The 19,879-nt window shown below is 41.4% G+C and overlaps 1 protein-coding gene across 10 annotated transcripts in view; it reads left to right on the forward strand.

Annotated features, from left to right (window-relative positions):
* The window catches only part of DOCK3 (dedicator of cytokinesis 3), a 323,372-nt gene that overhangs the window by 151,973 nt on the left and 151,520 nt on the right, over nucleotides 1-19,879 (forward strand). For all 10 annotated transcript variants that reach the window (XR_012128871.1, XM_073230632.1, XM_073230639.1 and 7 more), the window contains exons 6-7: nucleotides 3,025-3,173; nucleotides 13,073-13,157. Coding sequence is in view for 9 of the 10 variants with exons in the window: in XM_073230632.1 (XP_073086733.1) it covers nucleotides 3,025-3,173; nucleotides 13,073-13,157 (234 nt within the window). In the remaining variant the exon portion in view is untranslated. The remainder of the gene's footprint in view (nucleotides 1-3,024; nucleotides 3,174-13,072; nucleotides 13,158-19,879) is intronic.

Consider the following 19,879-nt stretch of genomic DNA (forward strand, 5'->3'; position numbering starts at 1 on the left):
ACGCTTGTTTTTCTTTGTCCTTAGGTGCCGGCCTCAGGGACCCGCTCACCGGTCTTGCTGTCCTGTTTCCCTAGTATCCAGGACCCCACGCATGCACTGTGTCTGCGCTCTGGTGCGGATGGCTGGGGCTGGGTGCTCAGCAGTCCTGGGCTCTCTCCCCCTCCCTGCTCCGACTACTCTCCTCCCACCGGGGGGAGGGGCTTATATCTTTCCCTCTTTGCAAAGCGCTGGGTTCTCGCAGGTGTGGATGTGGTCTGGATGTTGTCCTGTGTCCTCTGGTCTCTATTCTAGGAAGAGTTGTCTTTGTTATATTTTCATAAATATATGTGGTTTTGGGAGGAGATTTCTGCTGCTCTACTCACGCCGCCATCTTGGCTCCACCTCCCTTGCTTTGTTTTTATACTCCACAAATAAGTGAAATCATTTTGTGTTTGTCTTTCTCTGCGTGGCTTATTTAACCGAGCATAATACCCTCTAGAGCCATCCATGCTATTACAAATGGGAGGATTTCTTTTCTTTTTATGGATGAATAATATTCCATTGTGTATATGTACCACATCTTCTTTATCCATTCATCTATGAATGGACAATTAGGTTGTTTCCATATCTTGGCTATTGCAAATAGTGCTGCAATACACATAGGGAACATACAAAATTAATACACAGATATCTGTTGTATTTCTATACACTAATGATGACCTAGCAGAAAGAGAAATCAGGAAAACAATTCCATTCACAATTGCATCAAAAAGAATAAAATACCTAGGAATAAACCTAACCAAGGAAGTGAAGGACCTATCCTCTGAAAACTACAAGACACTCGTGAGAGAAATTAAAGAAGATACCAATAAATGGAAACATCCTGTGCTCATGGATAGGAAGAATTCATATTGTCAAAATGGCCTTCCTGCCTAAAGCAATCTACAGATTCAATGCAATCCCTGTCAAAATACCAACAGCATTCTGCAACAAACTGGAACAAATAGTTCTAAAATTCATATGGAACCACAAAAGACCCCGAATAGCCAAAGCAATCCTGAGAAGGAAGAATAAAGCAGGGGTGATCTCACTTCCCAACTTCAAACTCTACTACAAAGCCACAGTAATCAAGACAATTTGGTACTGGCACAAGAACAGAGCCACAGACCAGTGGAACAGAATAAAGAGTCCAAATATTAACCCAAGCATGTATGGTCAATTAATATATGATAAAGGAGCCATCGATATACAATGGGGAAATGACAGCCTCTTCAACAACTGGTGTTGGCAAAATCATACAGCTACATGTAAGAGAATGAAACCAAATTACCGTCTAACTCCATACACAAAAGTAAACTCGAAATGGATCAAAGACCTGAATGTAAGTCATGAAACCATAAAACTCTTAGAAAAAAACATAGGCAAGAATCTCTTGGACATAAGCATGAGCAACCTCTTCATGAACATATCTCCCTGGGCAAGGGAAACAAAATAAAAAATGAACAAGTGGGACTATATCAAGGTGAAAAGCTTCTGTACAGCAAAGGACACCACCAATAGAACAAAAAGGCATCCTACAGTATGGGAGAATATATTCATAAATCACTTATATGGTAAAGGGTTGACATCCAAAATATATAGAGAGCTCATGCACCTCAACAACCAAAAAGCAAATAATCCAATTAAAAAATGGGCAGAGGATCTGAACAGACACTTCTCCAAATAAGAAATTCAGATGGCCAACAGACACATGAAAAGATGCTCCACATAGCTAGTCATCAGAGAAATGCAAATTAAAACCACAATGAGATATCACCTCACACCTGTAAGGATTGCCACCATCCAAAACACAAACAACAATAAATGTTGGCGAGGTTGTGGAGAAAGGGGAACCCTCCTACACTGCTGGTGTGAATGTAAACTGATTCAGCCATTGTGGAAAGCAGTATGGAGGTTCCTCAAAAAGCTTAAAATAGAAATACCATTTGACCCAGGAATTCCACTTCTAGGAATTTACCCTAAAAATGCAGCAGCCCAGTTTGAAGAAGACATATGCACCCCTATGTTTATTGCAACACTATTTACAATAGCCAAGAAATGGAAGCAACCTAAGTGTCCATCAATAGATGAATAGATAAAGAAGATGTGGTGCATATACACAATGGAATATTATTCAGGCATAAGAAGAAAACAAATCCTACCATTTGCAACAACATGGATGGAGCTAGAGAGTATTATGCTCAGTGAAATAAGCCAGGCGGAGAAAGACAAGTATTAAATAATTTCACTCATCTGTGGAGTATAAGAATAAAGAAAAACTGAAGGAACAAAACAGCAGCAGAATCACAGAACCCAGGAATGGACTAACAGTTGCCAAAGGGAAAGGGACTGGGGAGAGTGGGTGTGAAGGGAGGGAGAAAGAGAATAAGTGGCATTACGGTTAGCACACATAATGTGGGGGGGTGGGGTACGGGGAAAGCAGTACAGCACAGAGAAGATAAGTAGTGACTCTATAGAATCTTACTATGCTGATGGACAGTGACTGTAATGGGGTATGTGGTTGGGACTTGATAATGGGGGGAATCTGGTAAGCACAATATTGCTCATGTGATTGTATATTAATGATACAAAAAAAAATAGCGCAAGTGATCATCTCTGTCCCTCCCCCAACTTGAGCACCCCTTGTGGAGAGGCCAGAAATGTTAGTAGATGGTTGAAGTCTGTGCTGTTATGTACTCAGGGGCTTTCTGATTAAGTGTAGTAACTTTTATTTACTGGAAAATGAATAGTCCAGGATGGAGTAGAGGTAAACTAATGCTACTTTGCATGATCCAGATCAATTACTTTACTTGTTAGATGTCACTGTATATTTTTTTAGACAGTAGGAATGAACAGTTTTGTTTTAAAGTTCTTAAATATGCTCCTGTTTACATTGCTTTTTAAAAAATCTGAGGGAAATAGCACTTTTCATAGTTTAACTCTTTTTCTTTTTCATTCCCTTTTCATATCCCTTTTATTTCACCGAACACCAAAATACCCTTTCAGAAACACAAAGTAGACCTTTTCTACAAGCTACGCCATGTGATGAATGAATTGATTGACCTTCGGAGGCAGCTGCTGTCTGGCCACCTGACTCAGGACCAGGGGCGGGAGGTGAAGCGGCATGTCACTGTGCGCCTGGACTGGGGCAATGAGTAAGTGCGAGGTCGCTGCTGTGGCAGCTCGGTCCCTATGGCGTTTGTGCCTGACCACAGCTTCTCTTAGGGATTAAAAGACGTTGTTTCAGTCTGCACTGAGCTCTGATCACGTTGACTGAAAGTTGTTTCAGTCGATCAAAGAGCACTCACTGGTTCGGCTCACTGGAACACTCTCAGCCTCTGTTTTCATTTCTGGAAAAATAATTGGACTACCTTTTCTCTGAGGTCTCTTTCAGTTTCAAATTCCTTGACCCGAGACTTCAGTAATAAGAATACACTTCCATTTCTCTTGCAGTATCTTTTTTTTCATATAATTCTGTGTGAATCTAAATAAGCATATGATGTAGATGCGAGCTGTCTGCATCTGTACTTCAGAATATTCTTAACTAATTTGACATTCAAAAATAATCATTTATGCATTGGGTATGTTTATTTGCTATTCCTATGCAAGCAAAATTCTGACTTTGGCATGGGAAGTTAGAATAGAGAGTATTCACACTGTATTTCTTTCTAGACTTAATAATTGATGTAATTTCCAGGTGCTTTTGTCTCATTCTCTAGAAATCAGGTCCATTGAACTTTGAAGTGACTAGATTTAAGATATACATATACCTTAAGTATATTTCAGTACAAGCCTTTAGCTCCTCTCCCTCTCAAGAAGTCATTAAAATGGTAGAAAATAAAAAGAATGGGAAGTTTTCAGCAGTAAGTGGGATGTATGAGCCCATTTCTAGAAGCTGGAAAAAGATGGAAATTTACTGACAAGAGAAGCCCAGTGAATATGGAGGAAACCTCAGGCAGTGCAGGAGCCGGTGTGGAGATTGAGAGTGTGTTTTAGAGCCTAAAAGGGATTGTCTGGATGTGTGTAAAGGGAATAACTCGCTGTAAGGAGCAGAAGGTCTGGAAGCTCCGTGTTGTCCCTTCAGATAAACAAAGAAAAATAGACCGGCTGCCTGGGGGACACTGGGAACAGGAACTGAACCGGGACCTTATTGCAAAGCCCTCCATGGTGTGGTGTTAAAGGGTTTCAGAAGTGCAGCAGCCAGAGCCTTTCTGCTTACCCAGAAAAAGAAGCTTGCTAGTTACACACCCATGTACAAAACCCCCCATACTTCTTCTAGTGCCTTTTAAATCTGAATGGACAATCGAGTATCACCAGATATTTGAAGAAATCCTTCCGCAGGGAAAAGAGACTGAACAAAATACCTTGTCGCAGAGGATATAACCTGGCCCCAGAGAAAACTAGAGATTAGTAAGGAACTTAAAAAAGACACCTCTGAGTCTCCTCAGAGAGACTCAAGAAGATTCATTATGTAGAATGAAATGCTATGAAAAAGGAATGGAGAATGTGATTTCTAAAATAAAACCTTCAGGAAGAAAACAGGAATATAGGTTGATGTTATCTCTAGGAAAATAAAAAGTTAAGAAATGGTTGAGGAAAGAAGAGCAACATCAGACACCATAATTTCCAGAAAAAGAACAAAGGCAATAAAGAAGAAATTCTAAAGAAATGTTAGAAGAAAATTTCCAGAGCCAAAGTTCAGGAGTCTTAGGATTGAAAGAGCCCATCAGATGCCTCATATAATGAAGAGGAACAAAACCCAAATCCCATGGTGAGGAACATTAAGGTATTTCAGTATCCCTGGGAGGAAGAGAAGATCCTGACAAGTCTTCAGTTGGAAAAGTGGGTCTTTTTTTTAAATTAAAGTATCATCGATATACAATCATATTGGTTTCAAATATACAACACAGTGACCCATGTTATTAAATCTGCACCCCAACTTATGCAGTTATTATCTATCAATTAGGAAGCTGTTACTGGTTAGGAACAATCACTGGCTATAATCTGTTTGTACTACCGTCCCTGTGACCAACTTATATTATGATTGAGAATCTTTGTACCCCTTTACTCCCCACATCCTTTTTACCCACCCACCCTAACCCCTTCCCCATGTAACCACCAGTCACTTCTCAGTGTCTGTAAGTCTACTGCTGTTTTGTTCATTTTAGGAAAATGGGTCTTTTTACAAAGAATAAGAATCATACGAGCCTCAAAAGTTTTATCAGTAACACTGGAGGCTAGAATATAATGAAGTAATATCATAGAAATTCTATTGGGAAATGATTTTCCAGCCGGAATTTTGTAAACAAGCAAACTATCTTATCAAGTGTAAGGGACAAATAAGGCCATTTTAAAGTATACAAGGATGTAGAAGTCACCTTTCATGGCTCCCTTTTTAAGAGGGGAATTGAGAATGTGTTTTTGCAGAAGTGGAGGAGCAAATCAGGAAAGAGAACAGAATCTAGTGGCCACTGCTTGTCTGTAGAAAAGAAGAATAGACAGCCTTAAATTGGCTATTTGTGACCTTTTGAAGTGATAACATCCTATCCTAGTTTGTTTCATTAAAAGACACCCTCTCTTGGCTGTTAATCGAGTTGCTTGGCACTCACCCAGACTCCCTGTGTGATAAAACATGGATTCAGGTGTACCATAGGTCAGTGTTCTCTGAATCTAACTTTGGGCAATAAAGATCTTAACAAGATGCAGTATATTAGCATATAGAGTAGCTACGGAGCCTGTCTGTTCAGCCCAAAACAGTGCAGTGTTTTAAAATGGTGTCATTGCATTTATTTAAAAATCAACAATAGGAATAATTACAAACATAACATTATTGTGTGCCAAGCAGATTGTTACACCTGAACTGATCATACCAGTGAGAGGAACAATAGTTCAGGAATATCAATATCTTTTCATAATACTTGGAAAACAGACCAATCAGATTTTGCAGTCAAATCTTAAAAATCAATAACTTGGAAACAAGTTCAAATTAAATTTGAGAAAGTCAATGACCTTTATAAATACCTGTCAGTAGATTACAGAGCTATTCCAGCTTCAATGATAACTCTCAACAAAGGAAGAGAGAGAGAGAGAGAGAGAGAGAGAGAGAGAGAGAGAGAGAGTGTGTGTGTGTGTGTGTGCATGCGTGTGTAGAGGGAATATTTATATGTCTGTTTTAATAAATAAAAATTAGGACCATAGTTGTACATATACACAATGGAATATTATTCTGCCATAAAAAGTAAAGAAATCCTGCCACTTGCAACTACATGGATGGAGCTAGAGGGTATTATGCTCAGTGAAATAAGCCAGGCGGAGAGAGACAAGTACCAAATGATTTCACTCATCTGTGGAGTATAAGAAAAAAGGAAAACTGAAGGAACAAAACAGCAGCAGACTCACAGAACCCAAGAATGGACTAACAGTTACCAAAGGGAAAGAGCCTGGGGAGGCTGGGTGGGGAGGGAGGGAGAAGGGGATTGAGGGGCATTATGATTGGCGCACACAATGTGGGGGGGCACAGGGAAGGCAGTAAAGCAGAGAAGACAAGTAGTGACTCAGGCATCTTACTGCTCTGATGGACTGTGACTGCGGTGAGGGTGTGAGGACTTGGTAATACGGGTGAATGTTAAAATCACAGTGTTGTTCACGTGAAACCTTCACAAGATTGTGTATCAATGATACTTTAATTAAAAAACAATCAGGACCATAGTGTCATCCCCTCCCCCTCCCCCTCTCGTGTCCTTCCTCTTCCCTCTTCTCCGTATCTGCTTCCCTCCCTTGCTCCTCCCCTTCCCCTTCGTCTCCCTTTCCCCCAGTGGAAGATACGTCACTTAAAAATTTAAATGAGAACTTTGTAGGTCCATCATTACTTTTTTCTTTTTTTTTAATTCTTTGGGGTTTATTTTTATTTCCAAGTTTGTGATTTTTTTAAAAGTGACTACTTTAAGAGGATGAACTGTTTTACTGTCTTTTCACTCTCTTTTTAGTTCCTCAATATGGGCATCCAGGCGCTCTAGAATATGATGAGACCTCAGTTCCTCCTCTTCCAGAAATCTTGTAGGTCCATCATTATTAAAAGAAAAATGCATATTGGCTCCCAAACCAATAGGACTATTCTAGGTTCTCGCTGAACTTCACTCTTTAAAAAATTTCTCTTTTTACTTTGAAAGAGGAGATGTATACTGAAAAAATAATGTCCCTTCGTACCTTTGGTTTTGTAGAAGAGACTGTTCCACGCAGTAGCATCCGTTGTCCCGTTTTATGCCCTGGTAGTTCCACACATTTTGTCCCACACTTTCGTAGATGCCATAAAATATTGAAGCTTAGTATGTATTGGCATATAGTGGATGCACAGTGTTTGCTGAATGTATTTTTATATCTTACTTGGTGTAGTTTTAAACTTCTGTGCCTTTTCTGTAAGCTCATACACAGACATTATAGCTTTGTCTTTTAAGAACCTATTTCAGAAGCTGTTAGTAACAATTGTTAATATTTTGTTGACCGCATCTGCCTATGTAACCGTGGCAGGTGCATGGTCTAATGTGTATGCACTGTTAAGATGAAATGCCATTCACTTCTGAGACAAGAGCTCCATTTTACCAACGAGGAAACTGAGGCTCAGAAGTACTTTTTCCAGTATCGTATAGTGCGTGATAGAGTTAAGTGTGAGTCTTAAGACCAGATTATTGCCAATATTTCTAGTCCATGACTTATTTGATCTTTGTTCTGTTCTCCTAGTGTGAATACTGTCATGTCCCATAATATGTATCTGATTTAACATTGATTTAGAACTTCCAAGGATCAAAACCAAACTGCTACTACATTCTTTCACTTAGGAGTTTAAATTAAATGCAGAGCTCCCCACATCTACATAACAATTTTTATTTTGTTTCCCAAGATTAGGAGTTGTGATTTACTTGGCCCAAGATTTGAAGATTCCAGCACTAGATTTATGGGGCTTATGCTTGTTGGCCTATTCACATATGTGTACAATCATTCCATAAGTAAAAATTATTAAAATTAAAAATCAGCACTTAAAATGTTATGTTCTTACATTTTTAGACAATAAGATAGAGGAGGGGCATAAAACAAAGTTGTGTTCAAATAAACCAGCCATTGTCTCTGTTCAAGTCTCCTTTTCAAAAAGTCAGTCAGTTAATTGCATCCTTTCCAAGGAATTTTAAAATAATTTGTCTAGCAATGTAATTTTGATATGTTAACTTAGTGTGTTCAACACTTTCCATGAAGACAAGTAAAGTTTCCTCTCAGTCTTCAATGTCCTCACTGCAGTAAACCGTCCTAGCCAGCTTAAGACTGCATTGAACCAGGGTCAACACAGTCTAGTTGATCTTTGCCTTAGAAAACTACCTATGTAAGAAATACTTTAGTCTTAGAATAATTTATAGAATTTTGAAATTTCTTTTTTAGGTAGGAAGTTCAGATTTGAATAATATGTTAACATTTTCTAAGCTTTTGTTGAATTAGAATGATGTTTCTATAGATTATAAGTATCACATGAAATAGTTGATATCTTTTATTGCAGAGTCTCAACATTTAAGACAAATCACCAATACCTAATTTCCAATTCTTTTTCTCTCTTTCCCTGTCCTTCCATCATATTCTCCCCTTCTCGCCTTCCTTTTATTATCCCTTCTCCCTCAGATTTTCCTGTCTGAACCCACCCATCTCCTTGTCTTCCCTCTAAGTTTATGTCCCTCATGGGGGAGCTGCTCTTGGAAGAGGCAGCATAGGAGCGTTTTGGGGTGCAGTGTGCAGAATGCACAGCCACCCCACCCCAGCGAGTCTCCTCTCAGTAGGGCTTTAGCTGGGACACCGAAATTTTGTGGCTCAGCACTTACCCTTAAGGACATGACAATATTTTCTAGCTTTGGGAAGCTGAAATTAGAAGTTTCTGGTGATTTCTCAGAGTTATCCTGATACAGGGTGTTGTGCTCTTCAGTCAGGGCCTTGCCCTACTCCAGAAGTTTGCGATGACTGTGTCTCAAGTGTGTGTGTGTCAGTACACTTCTGTCAGGTCATGCTCAGGTGACCGACTTGCTCTCACTCTTGGCGCCTCTGACCCGCTCATCGGCACGTGGCACAGTGTCTGAACCTGCTGTGCGCGCCTCTCTGACACGGGGGGTTCTTAACGCCTGGTGGCCACTCGCCAGTCTGGATTTGTTTCCTTCTGGATGGATGTATTGGCATCATCATCCCTCCAGTGATCACAACTGAATCGATTACGGTCGCTTGCAGCCATTGTACTTAGCTTTTATGGTTATTAGTGGAAAGGTGGCAGGTACAGTGGAAATACCACAGGGTCAGAGTACGACAGCCCTGCCTTGAGACAAGCCCACCTCTGCTCCTGCAACAGGCCACTCAGCTGGCCTCTCTGGGCTTGTTGCCTCGCCTGTAAGGTGAGACTGACACTGTCTACTTCCCATGCCTGTTCCGAGCAAATGCTCAGTACAGGACAGCTGTTACTAGTCCTCACACTCTATCTGTTCTTGCATAAACGCAAACATGCCCTGCTTTCGCTAGTGTAATTATCTTCTGTATGCTTTCTTTACTCTAAGTTTTAGAAAAGGGCACAGCCCACAGAAAATCTTATCTCCAGCCTTTCTCACCAATTCTGGAGGAGAACTAAGTCCTAATGCCTTAAACACCCATTGTATATAATTAATTAGCCTCAAATTAGTTTCTGTGTTCTGTGGTTGAGATAAGGAACCCCAGAAGAAAAAGGTAAAATAGAAACTAGAACATAGAATATTCAAAGGAGATGTACAGAGATTCGGGGCCCTTTGAGAGGTGCTCCTGAAAGCATGTGGGACTGGGAGTATGTCTCCTGGTCACTGCTGTGTCCCTCAGTTCAGCATGAGCCTCGTGCACATGAGGTGCTAATAAGCTTTTATTGGCTATTGGAACGAATGAATGAGTGAGTGATGAATGGCAGGTGGTGAGAGAAGACTGAGTGTCTTTGTGAAGACTGTCCATCTCAGCATGTAGTCAGAGCAGTTTTGGGAGCTCTGCCCTGCGCTGGTCTGTCCATGGGTCTATGCAGGTCTGTGCAGACGTAACCTCCTGCTTGCGTCCATCTGTTCAGGGTCTTTTTCCAGACACCCAGACTCTGGCCATAATCCCTGTACTTTATGCCACAGTTTGGCTAATGGTGTAAGACATCATGATAACAATTATAACAGCGGTAGCCAGACAGCCTGCTGAGGGCTTTGTGGGGACTAATCCTTACCACAGCCCGTGGTGGCAGAGATGGCAGTGTGGCTTGGTGGGTTAGCCTAGATACCAGGCAGGCTGACATCAGAGCCGATGCTCCCAGCGGATCTGCTGCTCTGCCTCCTTTGCTATGAAGAGGAGACTTGGTTGGCCATTCCCTGCACTGGCTCCCTGTTCTTAGGGTGAACCGCAGGAAGAAACAGCCAGGGGCATCATTTCCAGAGTGAAGTTAGTAGTGAGTATGAGTTGCTCCTCACTGCACAGCACCTCTGCATTCCCCAATGAGGACAGTGTTCCAGGGTAGCTTTTGAAAACTATTCTTCCTCCATCGAAGATGATCTTAGTGGGAGTAATTGAGCCTTCAATTTTACAGATCACTTGTTAACCGTTTCCTTATTTTTTAAGACAGTGAAATCGAGAAACTAAAATGCCCTTGCTCTGGTGACTTCTAGGAGAAGGACAGCCCTGAGCTCAGGAGAATAAGCAAGATGAGTATGAGCATCTGCTTGACTCAAAGCCGCTGTAGCCCTGTATCCAGCACTGCTGGTACTACCTGATAGGCCCTCAGAGAGCGTTTGTGGGGTGGCGGGATGGGTCTGTGGGTGGACAGCCGAATGAACAAGCAAGCGAAGGGTGTCCCCGTGCTGAGAAAGTCTGCACATGCAGGCTCCAGACAGGCCTGTCGCGTGCAGCACACTCCCGCACAGCCCTGCACCCTCTCCCGGCCCCACGACTCAGAGCCTCGGAGATTTTTCCCTGAGCCGTTGGACTGAAAACTTCTACTTTGGTTGTATTATTTGCACAGTCCTTCTTTTTGTTACTTGGTTGTAATATTTAAACTGTCTCATTTTGTGACCACCAGTGGTTAAAGAATATGTATGTAATTTTGTCTCTTCATTTTTATATTTAAAAAGATTTCAATTGAATGATAACAATTTTTGAAAATGTTTTAAAATAATCAATTGTATAATTCTACTTCCCTAATACTAATGTTGAATATGATTTTTGTGATCTTTCCACTGTTGTTCCCATTCATATAGAAGTATTTTAAATACTTGAGACCATATTTGTTATCTTTATAATGTAAAGTGCTTTTTATGGAGAGGTAGGGTGGGGGGCGCCAGCCCCCTCCTGTTCTCACGACAGGCCGATTCTGTGTGCTGCATCAGAAACCAACAGCCTGAATTTATTTCAGAGAAATTAAGAACAGCTAATTGGAGGTGATTGGGCTATTTCTTTGATGTGGACAGATACCAGTGATAGAAAAATAAAATATTTTATACATTTAAGTGCATTGAGTTCAATAATATCCAATGGCATGGTTTTCCCACTAGGCTGTAATCTGTTGTAGTTAAGGCCAACAGTCTAGTTCTGATCTTAATGCAAAACTGTGAGGGTTTTTTTTAGCATTTAGTACCAAAAAGTAAAAACTCATCTTCTATTAAAGGATAATGCAAGTTATAATAATAAAAGACCAAGAGTTTTTTAATCCTTTAATGGAAAAATAGGTTCTTCCTTTTTTCTTGCCTGCTAGAAAGTACACATCTCAATTTTAATTCTTATCATATTGGCCTATGAGATTAGTATGTTTGCTTCTACTTTCTTTATATAGGTTTGATTTTGATTTTCTATGTTCATTTTAGCAATTTTATTGGAATTTCTTTAACCTTATCTTTTACTATAAATAGGATGTAAATTGTAAATCAATAAATCTGCACTTTGGATGTACATGGCTTTCCTCCAAATGACTGGGAGTTCTATTCACAGAAAGAGCCTACAGAATTAATTTTGATAGCATTTCCTTAAAGTAGTTCATAGTCTAGTTGAAGAGAAAAAAATATATACTCCTTCCATAATCTATGGAGTATTTTTACCAGATGCAGTAGTTCATGACCCTTGTTTTGGAGCAGGGCAGCCACAGAGTCGTTCTGGAACCCCGATGAGAGTCACAGACCCCCCCTCAGAAGAGAGCCGCATGTGAGCACACTCACTGTGGTAAGCAGTTTCAGGGGCCCCCAGCCCCATTGGACCCCATGTTGAGAGCTTCTGTTCTAGAGCGAGGAAGCGCCAGGATTGCTGACTTAAATCTCGTGCCACGTATGAACCCGAGAATTGTGACTGTCCAGTTACTTCCACTGCCTCCCAGTCAGCTGTTAATCACCATCCCTGATCCTTCCTGCCCAGTTATACCAAATTGTCTAAATACTTTTCTTTAGTAGTAGAACTCCTTGGTTAAACTTCCATATAAAGTTTCTTAAGATATTAGCTAATGGGTGGTGGGGTCTCTGCTATAAGCCAAAGTCACTATTAATGAAATTGAAAATGAGATAAAATTCAACCAAAACATACATTTCTTTAGTTTACTATCCTGTTTAGGAGATGATTTTTATGTGTTTGACTTTGAATTACAAATCTGCTTAGACCCTGAATAATTTTTTCATCCTCAGGAAAGTCATACGTAACTACACCTTAAGCATACTTGTAGGATAGGGAGAAATAGAGAAATAAACATGACTTATTAATGACCTAAAGAAAGCCCATCCTTAATGAGCTCAAGCAAACTGATGTAAACGTGAAACTGAATGAATCCTTTTTACCATCACAAGGGGAAACTGCTTGATGACTAACCCTGTCACAGTCTTAAATCCCTAGCCTTGTTTATTTACCCAAAGGTGAGCACAGTTAGGTTCTGGATGAAGACATGTCCCTGCTGGGCAACGGCTGAGCCTCTGTGCACAGGGTCGGTGGGGGCTCCTGGGTACAAATGGAGAGAGGAGTAATCCAAGGAACATGGCGTGCTCAACGTGGTCTTTCTCTTTACTAGGCATTTGGGCCTGGACCTGGTGCCTCGAAAGGACTTTGAAGTAGTGGATTCGGACCAGATTAGTGTCTCAGATCTCTATAAAATGGTAAGAAATCTAACACAGGGTAGCTTGTTCATTTTTTCTCCTTTGTTTATTATTCCTAATTACACTATGAAACAGGATTTCTAAAATTGTTCCTCTGTCTTTGTCTAAGTGTATTTAATGGGTCTTTAGTATTCTGACAGTACATGTCACACTTCCTTTCTACATGGAGTCATTGTGGAGAGCTGTTTGGGGTCATTTGTCTGCTGGCTTTGCTGGTGAACAGAGCTCTTTCAGCCTCCAGCCCCTACTTAAATTCTGTGTCTTCCTATTAAGAAGAGAAGGTAGTTAAAGCTGAAGACAGCCAACTATTGGTTAATATAGTGATTAAACCTGGAAATAATGTACCAGTATTTCTAAGAGAGACAGAGGCTGATAAATCCTTAGTTGTCTGTTGGTTATTAGAAAAATGTATTGAGTTGACTGAGCACCAAGCTTACATTTTGCAAGCTGAATGAGAAGTAACTAAAAGAAAGGTGTAAAAATTTAAGGTAAAATAAATAAACATCAGAAACCTCAGGTTACTGTTAAGTTTAGACTAAGGGACTGGGTAAAATGTCATTTGGGAGGAGTGTGTATTTGAAGAGTATAGGTGAGAATTACAAGTTTTAGAAAGAACTACATGTTTTTCTTTAAGAAAATAAATTATTTAGGGAACATGCAGGATATGAAGTATGTTGCCTGGTTAAGGATCTTAGGAAATTTGCCTAGACAATATACAAATGTGCTTATGTATATTTGCTAATGTACAAAAGCATTTGTGTAGAGTTGCCTAAACTGCTCTCTGATAGTAGTGAAAATACAGAAATTAAAGATGCACAAGATGTATCTGTTCCCTCAAGAATATCAGCATCTAAGTATTGGTTCCTCGCCCTTTCTGGGTCAACTTTCAGATCAGTTGAAATTCCCTCTCAGGACAATGCAAGTATGATTTTGCATACAAAGCTTTATACTCAGCTTTAGAGAATTGTTGGGTAGTCCCTTCCAGCGCTTGCCCTGAAGCCCATGCATGGTGCATTGTCACCGTGTCTGCAGCTAGCGGGATCAGATAGAACACAGACAGTTGCCACATATGTGCTGCGCGCCATGATTAAGATGTACACTGATGCTGTTAGAGGGAGGGACTGATCTGGGGCTGGGAACAGTATCAGTGAAAACTTTTAGAGGCAGTGACTCTTAGGTTGAGTCCTGAGGGATGAGCAGGGCTTTCCCAGCAGGACAACAGGAAGGACGGCCGCTCCTTGGCAGCCCCCGTGAGAGGATGGTAGGCCTGGGGACTCCAAGGCACTTGGTGACTTTGGCATGTGGGTGTGTATTGGTGATCGGGAGATAAGGCCAAGAAGGGGACAAGAGCCACACTGAACTCTCTTCAGTTATCTGATGGAGCCTGGGGTGACATGACTGGGCTGTGGGTTTCAGTGCTAACTCAAGAGAGTCAAGTGCAGAAGACTGGAGTCAGGGAGGAAGGGGACCATCGAAGTGAATCAGGCAGTAAATAACTGTTAGGCCGCAATGGGAACAGAGAAGAAATGCAGTTAAGAAGAAATAAAAAAGAGAATGTAGATGTTAGTAAGTAAAAAGATGAGTTTTAATGAACAGATGTGGAAAGCGAAGCTAGCCTGAGAGTTTGAGATTAAGAACACACCTCATAGTGGGGGCTGGGGGTGTTATTTTTGGTAAGGCTTTTGCATTTTATCCCGAGTGTGACAGAAAGCCGTGATGGTGTTTGAGCAGGGGCCTCACACGATGTGGCTTACACGCACACTGCCTGCTGATGTGTGCAGAAGGCCCAGAGCAGGGTGTGAGTGAGGGCAGGGAGCACAGTCAGCCAGCAGGAGGGCTAATCTGCGTATCCTGGGTTAGAGCTGAAGCAGTGGAAGGGCAGGAGGTTGTTGGGCTCTGAGCACACATTAGAGAGAGCTCCAGCCAGAGTTGCTGACAGGTCGAATTGGTGCGTCTACACAAAAGAGGAAGGGCAGTGGCCCATATGTCTTAACCTGCCCAACTTGGGCCTGGTTACAGTGGGGCAGGAAGCATTCGTTGCTGAGGAAGCAGCTTGGCAGTGAGCAGGGACGATCAGTGGCTCTTTTTCTCTTCAAGTGGCGATGCCTTTCAGCCCTCCATCCTGAGACCTCGGAGGTGGGAGTTCAGAAATGGATTCAGACAGAACAGTGTTCGGGTCACCACAGTATATATGGCATTTAAAGCTCTTGGATGAGGTGACTGTTCCCTTCCCCAGACCTTCATGAAGTGAAACCCAGGGGCCAGCAGATCCTGCACAGCGCTTCCAGAGGGCCGGACACCAGCAGACACGGGAAGAACACTCCCGCAGGCGAGTTCAGGGGCGGAACAGTCGGGTGCGAAGGGACTTGGAAGGAGTGGACAGCTCAGTGGAAGAAAATGGCAATGGCCATCCGCAAAGGGAAATGAGGAAACCAGCACAAGTGGGCGATCTAAACGGCGAGCTGAGAAGCTCTAGAAAATTACAAATGACCTAACTGGAGTAAACTTGGCATAAAATTAGAAAATAAAGAGGAGGAGATCTCTGAATTTTTCTGAGATTTGAAATGGCCTGAAAACAGGGTGACAACAAAATAAAATAACAATTTATTAGATGTGTGTGAAATATCTAACTTCAGGAGAGAAAAGTTAGAAGTTTAATGCAAGAGGTCCAATATTCCAGATAGTGGATTTTCAAAGAGAGAACAGAAAGAAAGAAAAAGAAAGAAAATTAGTGAAGAATCATATTAAAGGCTTTTCCAGGGTGGTGACGTTATCCGGATGGCAGGGTAGGAGACCCCATACTCTGTCCCCCTACAGAGATCAACAATTAGACACCTGTCCACCGACAAAAACAGCAGAGAGAGCTCAGAAGAAAGCCTCTGCTTAGTAAGCCCCAGCGAACACGGGAGGCTGAAAAACCTGAGGATAACCACACAGAAGGGTAGGAGGAGGTTTCATTGTACCTGCGTCACTCCATGCCGTACTCTGGCGCTGCTCAGTGCCAAGAGGGAGTTCCCTGGCCCGAAATGGTTCAACCCTCCAAGAAAAGGAAAGCAGGGTAAGTGACCAGCTTCTCTAGCCTTTGGGGCACTGCACAGAGGACCTGCTTCAGCTTTACCCACCCAGGGACTTGCAAAGCTGAGATGTCCAGAGACAGCTAGAAACAAGGAAGAAGGGTGGCGGCTGCCAGTATCAGCCATACCGCTAGAGCGACCATGGCTCCCAGTGGTCTGCACTGCCAAGGATCCCAGCGGCCATTACTGCTAAGGACCTTGTCTTCTGACACTGAAGACATGAAAAACCCCAGCAGCCCCAGAACCCCGGAAGGTTTTGCCACTTAAGTTTTCACCCCACAGGCACTTCTGTTCACAGGTGCTAGCCATCTGAGTACCCCCTGCTCCCTCCTCACCCTTTGCTTGAGCATGAGATATGCAGCAGCAGCCAGCTCTGGCCTCTGTAGCTGTGCACATGTCAAATGCTAGTGTAGATCACTGTTGTACATGTGCTTGTGCCTAGCCCCTTCAGCTGTGCACCTGCATGCCACCAGCCTGACTGTCGCCACTGGCCTTCATTGCCATGCATGCACCATGATGAGCCCCTGTAGCCACAGGAATGTACACCAACAGCCAAGGCCCCACAGCTGCTTGTGGTCCCAGATCCAGGTTTGACTCTTGTCCCTGGCCTGCATCACCTGGCTCACCTAAAGCTAGACCCTGCAGCTGTGTAGTTGTGCACTGCCCAACTCCCATCCTAGCTTCCACTGCCATGCATGGGCTCATGGCTGTCCTCTACAGTTGCATGAATGCATGCTGACAGCCAGGGCCCCTGCAGTTGCTAGTGTATCTGAGTTGACATGGGCCTCTTCTGCTGGTCCCAGCCCTCACCATTACCTGTGTGTTTGCTGCTTACCCCTGCCACTCTGCAGGCATTTGAAGATGGCTCCACAACCAACCATGGGTACACTTCCAGCTCTGGCCACCACTGCTCCCTAGCCTGGTCCATAGCCACTGGACCTGGGAGAGTTACCAAGTTACCAACACCCCTTGCAGCCATTGTGTACCCTCCAAGCTCTCCCCAATGGTCACATGATTATTGATGGTGAGGACCCATGTGGCCTGAGCCAGTGAGACAGTGTGTACCTCTGGGCCTAGAGCTGCCACACACCTCATGCTTGGCACTTGTACCTCTAGGCCCAGAGTCAACAGCAGGCTATAGCATGCTCCTCCCCACCCCCATAGGTGAAGGTCTTCCCTTACCTAAGTCAGTCCATAAAGTGTAGAGAGGTGACCACTCTTTAACTGTGCAGACAACTATGCAAAGCTACAGGAATCTAGAAGAATCAGAGAGACATGGCACCACCAAAGGAACACTGAACTTTTTTAACTGATCTCAAAGAAACATACACAGATTGCTTGACAAAGAATTCAAAATAAATTTTCTAAAGATGCTTGGAGAATTACAAGAGAACACAGCTAAGCAATTCAACAAAAACAGGTAAACAATACAAGAACTAAAAGAGAATTCAGCAAAAAGACAGAAAACCAAAGATAGAAGAACCAAATATAAATTTTGGAGCTGAAGAATACAGTGACTGACCTGAAGAACTCAATCGAGAGCTTCAGCATCAGAGCTGGACCAAGCAGGTCCAGAAGAGAGAATCAGTGAACTCAAAGACAGATCAATTGATAGTATCCTGTCAAAAAGGAACAAAAAGAAACAATGAAGAAAGCCTATGGGACTTACAGAACACCATTAAGAAAATTCAACCTATACATTATTGGAGTACCAGGAGGAAAAGAGGGAAAGAGGGGATGAAAGTTTATTGAATGTAATAAACTGGGGAGAGATTTGGACATCCAAATTCAAACAGGTCCTCAAATAATTTCAACCCAAAGAGATCTTCTCCAAGACATTATAAGAAAACTCAAAAAATCAAAGACAAAGAATCTTAAAAACAGCAAGAGAAAATAAATTTGTCACTTACAAAGGAAACCCCATAAGGATATGAGTGTATTTCTTGGCAGAAACCATGCAGGCCAGGAGAAAGTGGAATGATGTATTCAAAGTGCTGAAAAAAGAAACCTACCAACCAAGAAAACTCAGCAGATTGTTCTTCAGAAATGAAGGTGATATAACAACTTTTCCAGACAAAAGCTGAGGGAGTTAATTACTATTAGACCTACCTTACAAAAAATTGCTGAAATTTCATCAAGCTGAAATAAAAGGATACTAATTAGTAACATGAAAACATATGAATGTATATAAAGCACAGTGGTAAAGGTAAGTATATAGTCACACTCAAAATACTCCCAGCACTGTATTATGGTGGTATACACTATAGCACAAAAGTTAAGGACCGAAGAATTAAAAATAACTATAGCTAATATAATTTGATAAAGGATACACAATAAAAAGATGTAAATTGTGACATCAAAACATAAAGTGTGGGGGTGAATAAAAGGGTAGAAATTTTGTAAAGGATTGAAGTTAAGTTGTAATCAGTTTAAAATAGACTGTTATACGCATAAGATATTTTATGTAAGCCTCATGTAATCAGAAAGCAAAAACCTACAAGTATATGCACACAAGATAAAGAGAAGGGAATCAGAGCATATCACTGTGGGAAATCATCAGTTCCCAAAGAAAGACAGCAAGAGAGGAGGAAAGGAACAGAACAACTGTAAAAAGAGCCAGAATATGTTTTAAAACTGACAATAGTAAATAATTACCCATCAGTAATTTAAATATAAATGGATTAAATTCTCAATCAAAAGACACAGAGTGGCTGAATGGATTAAAAAAACAAAACATGATCCAAGAATATGCTACCTACAAAGACTCACTTTAGTTTTGGGGACACATATGCCAAAAGTGAAGGCATAGAAAAAGATATTCCATGCAAATGGAACCCAAAAGATGGCAATGGTAGCTATTCTTCTATCAGACAAAATAGACTTTAATTCAAAAACTTATGAGATGAATAAGGTTATTATATAATGGTGAAGAGTCAGTTCAGCAAGACTATATGACAACTATAAATATACATGTAGCCAGTTTTAAAGCACCTAAATATATAAAGCAAATATTAACAAAACTGAAGGGAGAAATAGACAGCAATACAATAATAGTAGGGTACTTGAATACCCCACTTTCAACAACGATTGATCACCCAGACAAAAAATCAATAAGGACACATTACCTTAACTACATTTAGTGCCAGCTGGACCTGACAGACGCATAAAGAACATTCCAGCCAACAGCAGCAGGTCACACCTTCTTCTCAGACACACACACAGTATTATTCTCCAGCACAGATGACATGTTAGGCCATAAAAGAAGTTTTAACAACTTGTAAGAAGATTGAAATCACAGAAATATATTTTCTGATCACAAAGGTTTGAAACTAGAAATCAATAGCAGGAAGGAGACTGGAAAATCCACAAACATATGGAAGGTAAGAAACACACTCCTAAACAGCCAGTGGGCCAAAGAAGAAATCAAAGTGAAAATTTAAAAAAATCTTGAGACAAACAAAAATGGAAACACAGCATACTAAAATTTACAAGATGCAGCCAAAGCAGCTCTAAAAGGAAAGTTTATAGTGATAAATGCTTATATTAAAAAAAAAACTCAACCAAACTTTATACCTCAAAGAACTAGCAGAACAAATTATGCCCAAAGTTAGCAGAAGAAAAGATATAACAAAGACTGAAGCAAAAATA

Source organism: Manis javanica, chromosome 3 (genome assembly GCF_040802235.1).
Source record: "Manis javanica isolate MJ-LG chromosome 3, MJ_LKY, whole genome shotgun sequence".
Taxonomy (NCBI): domain Eukaryota; kingdom Metazoa; phylum Chordata; class Mammalia; order Pholidota; family Manidae; genus Manis; species Manis javanica.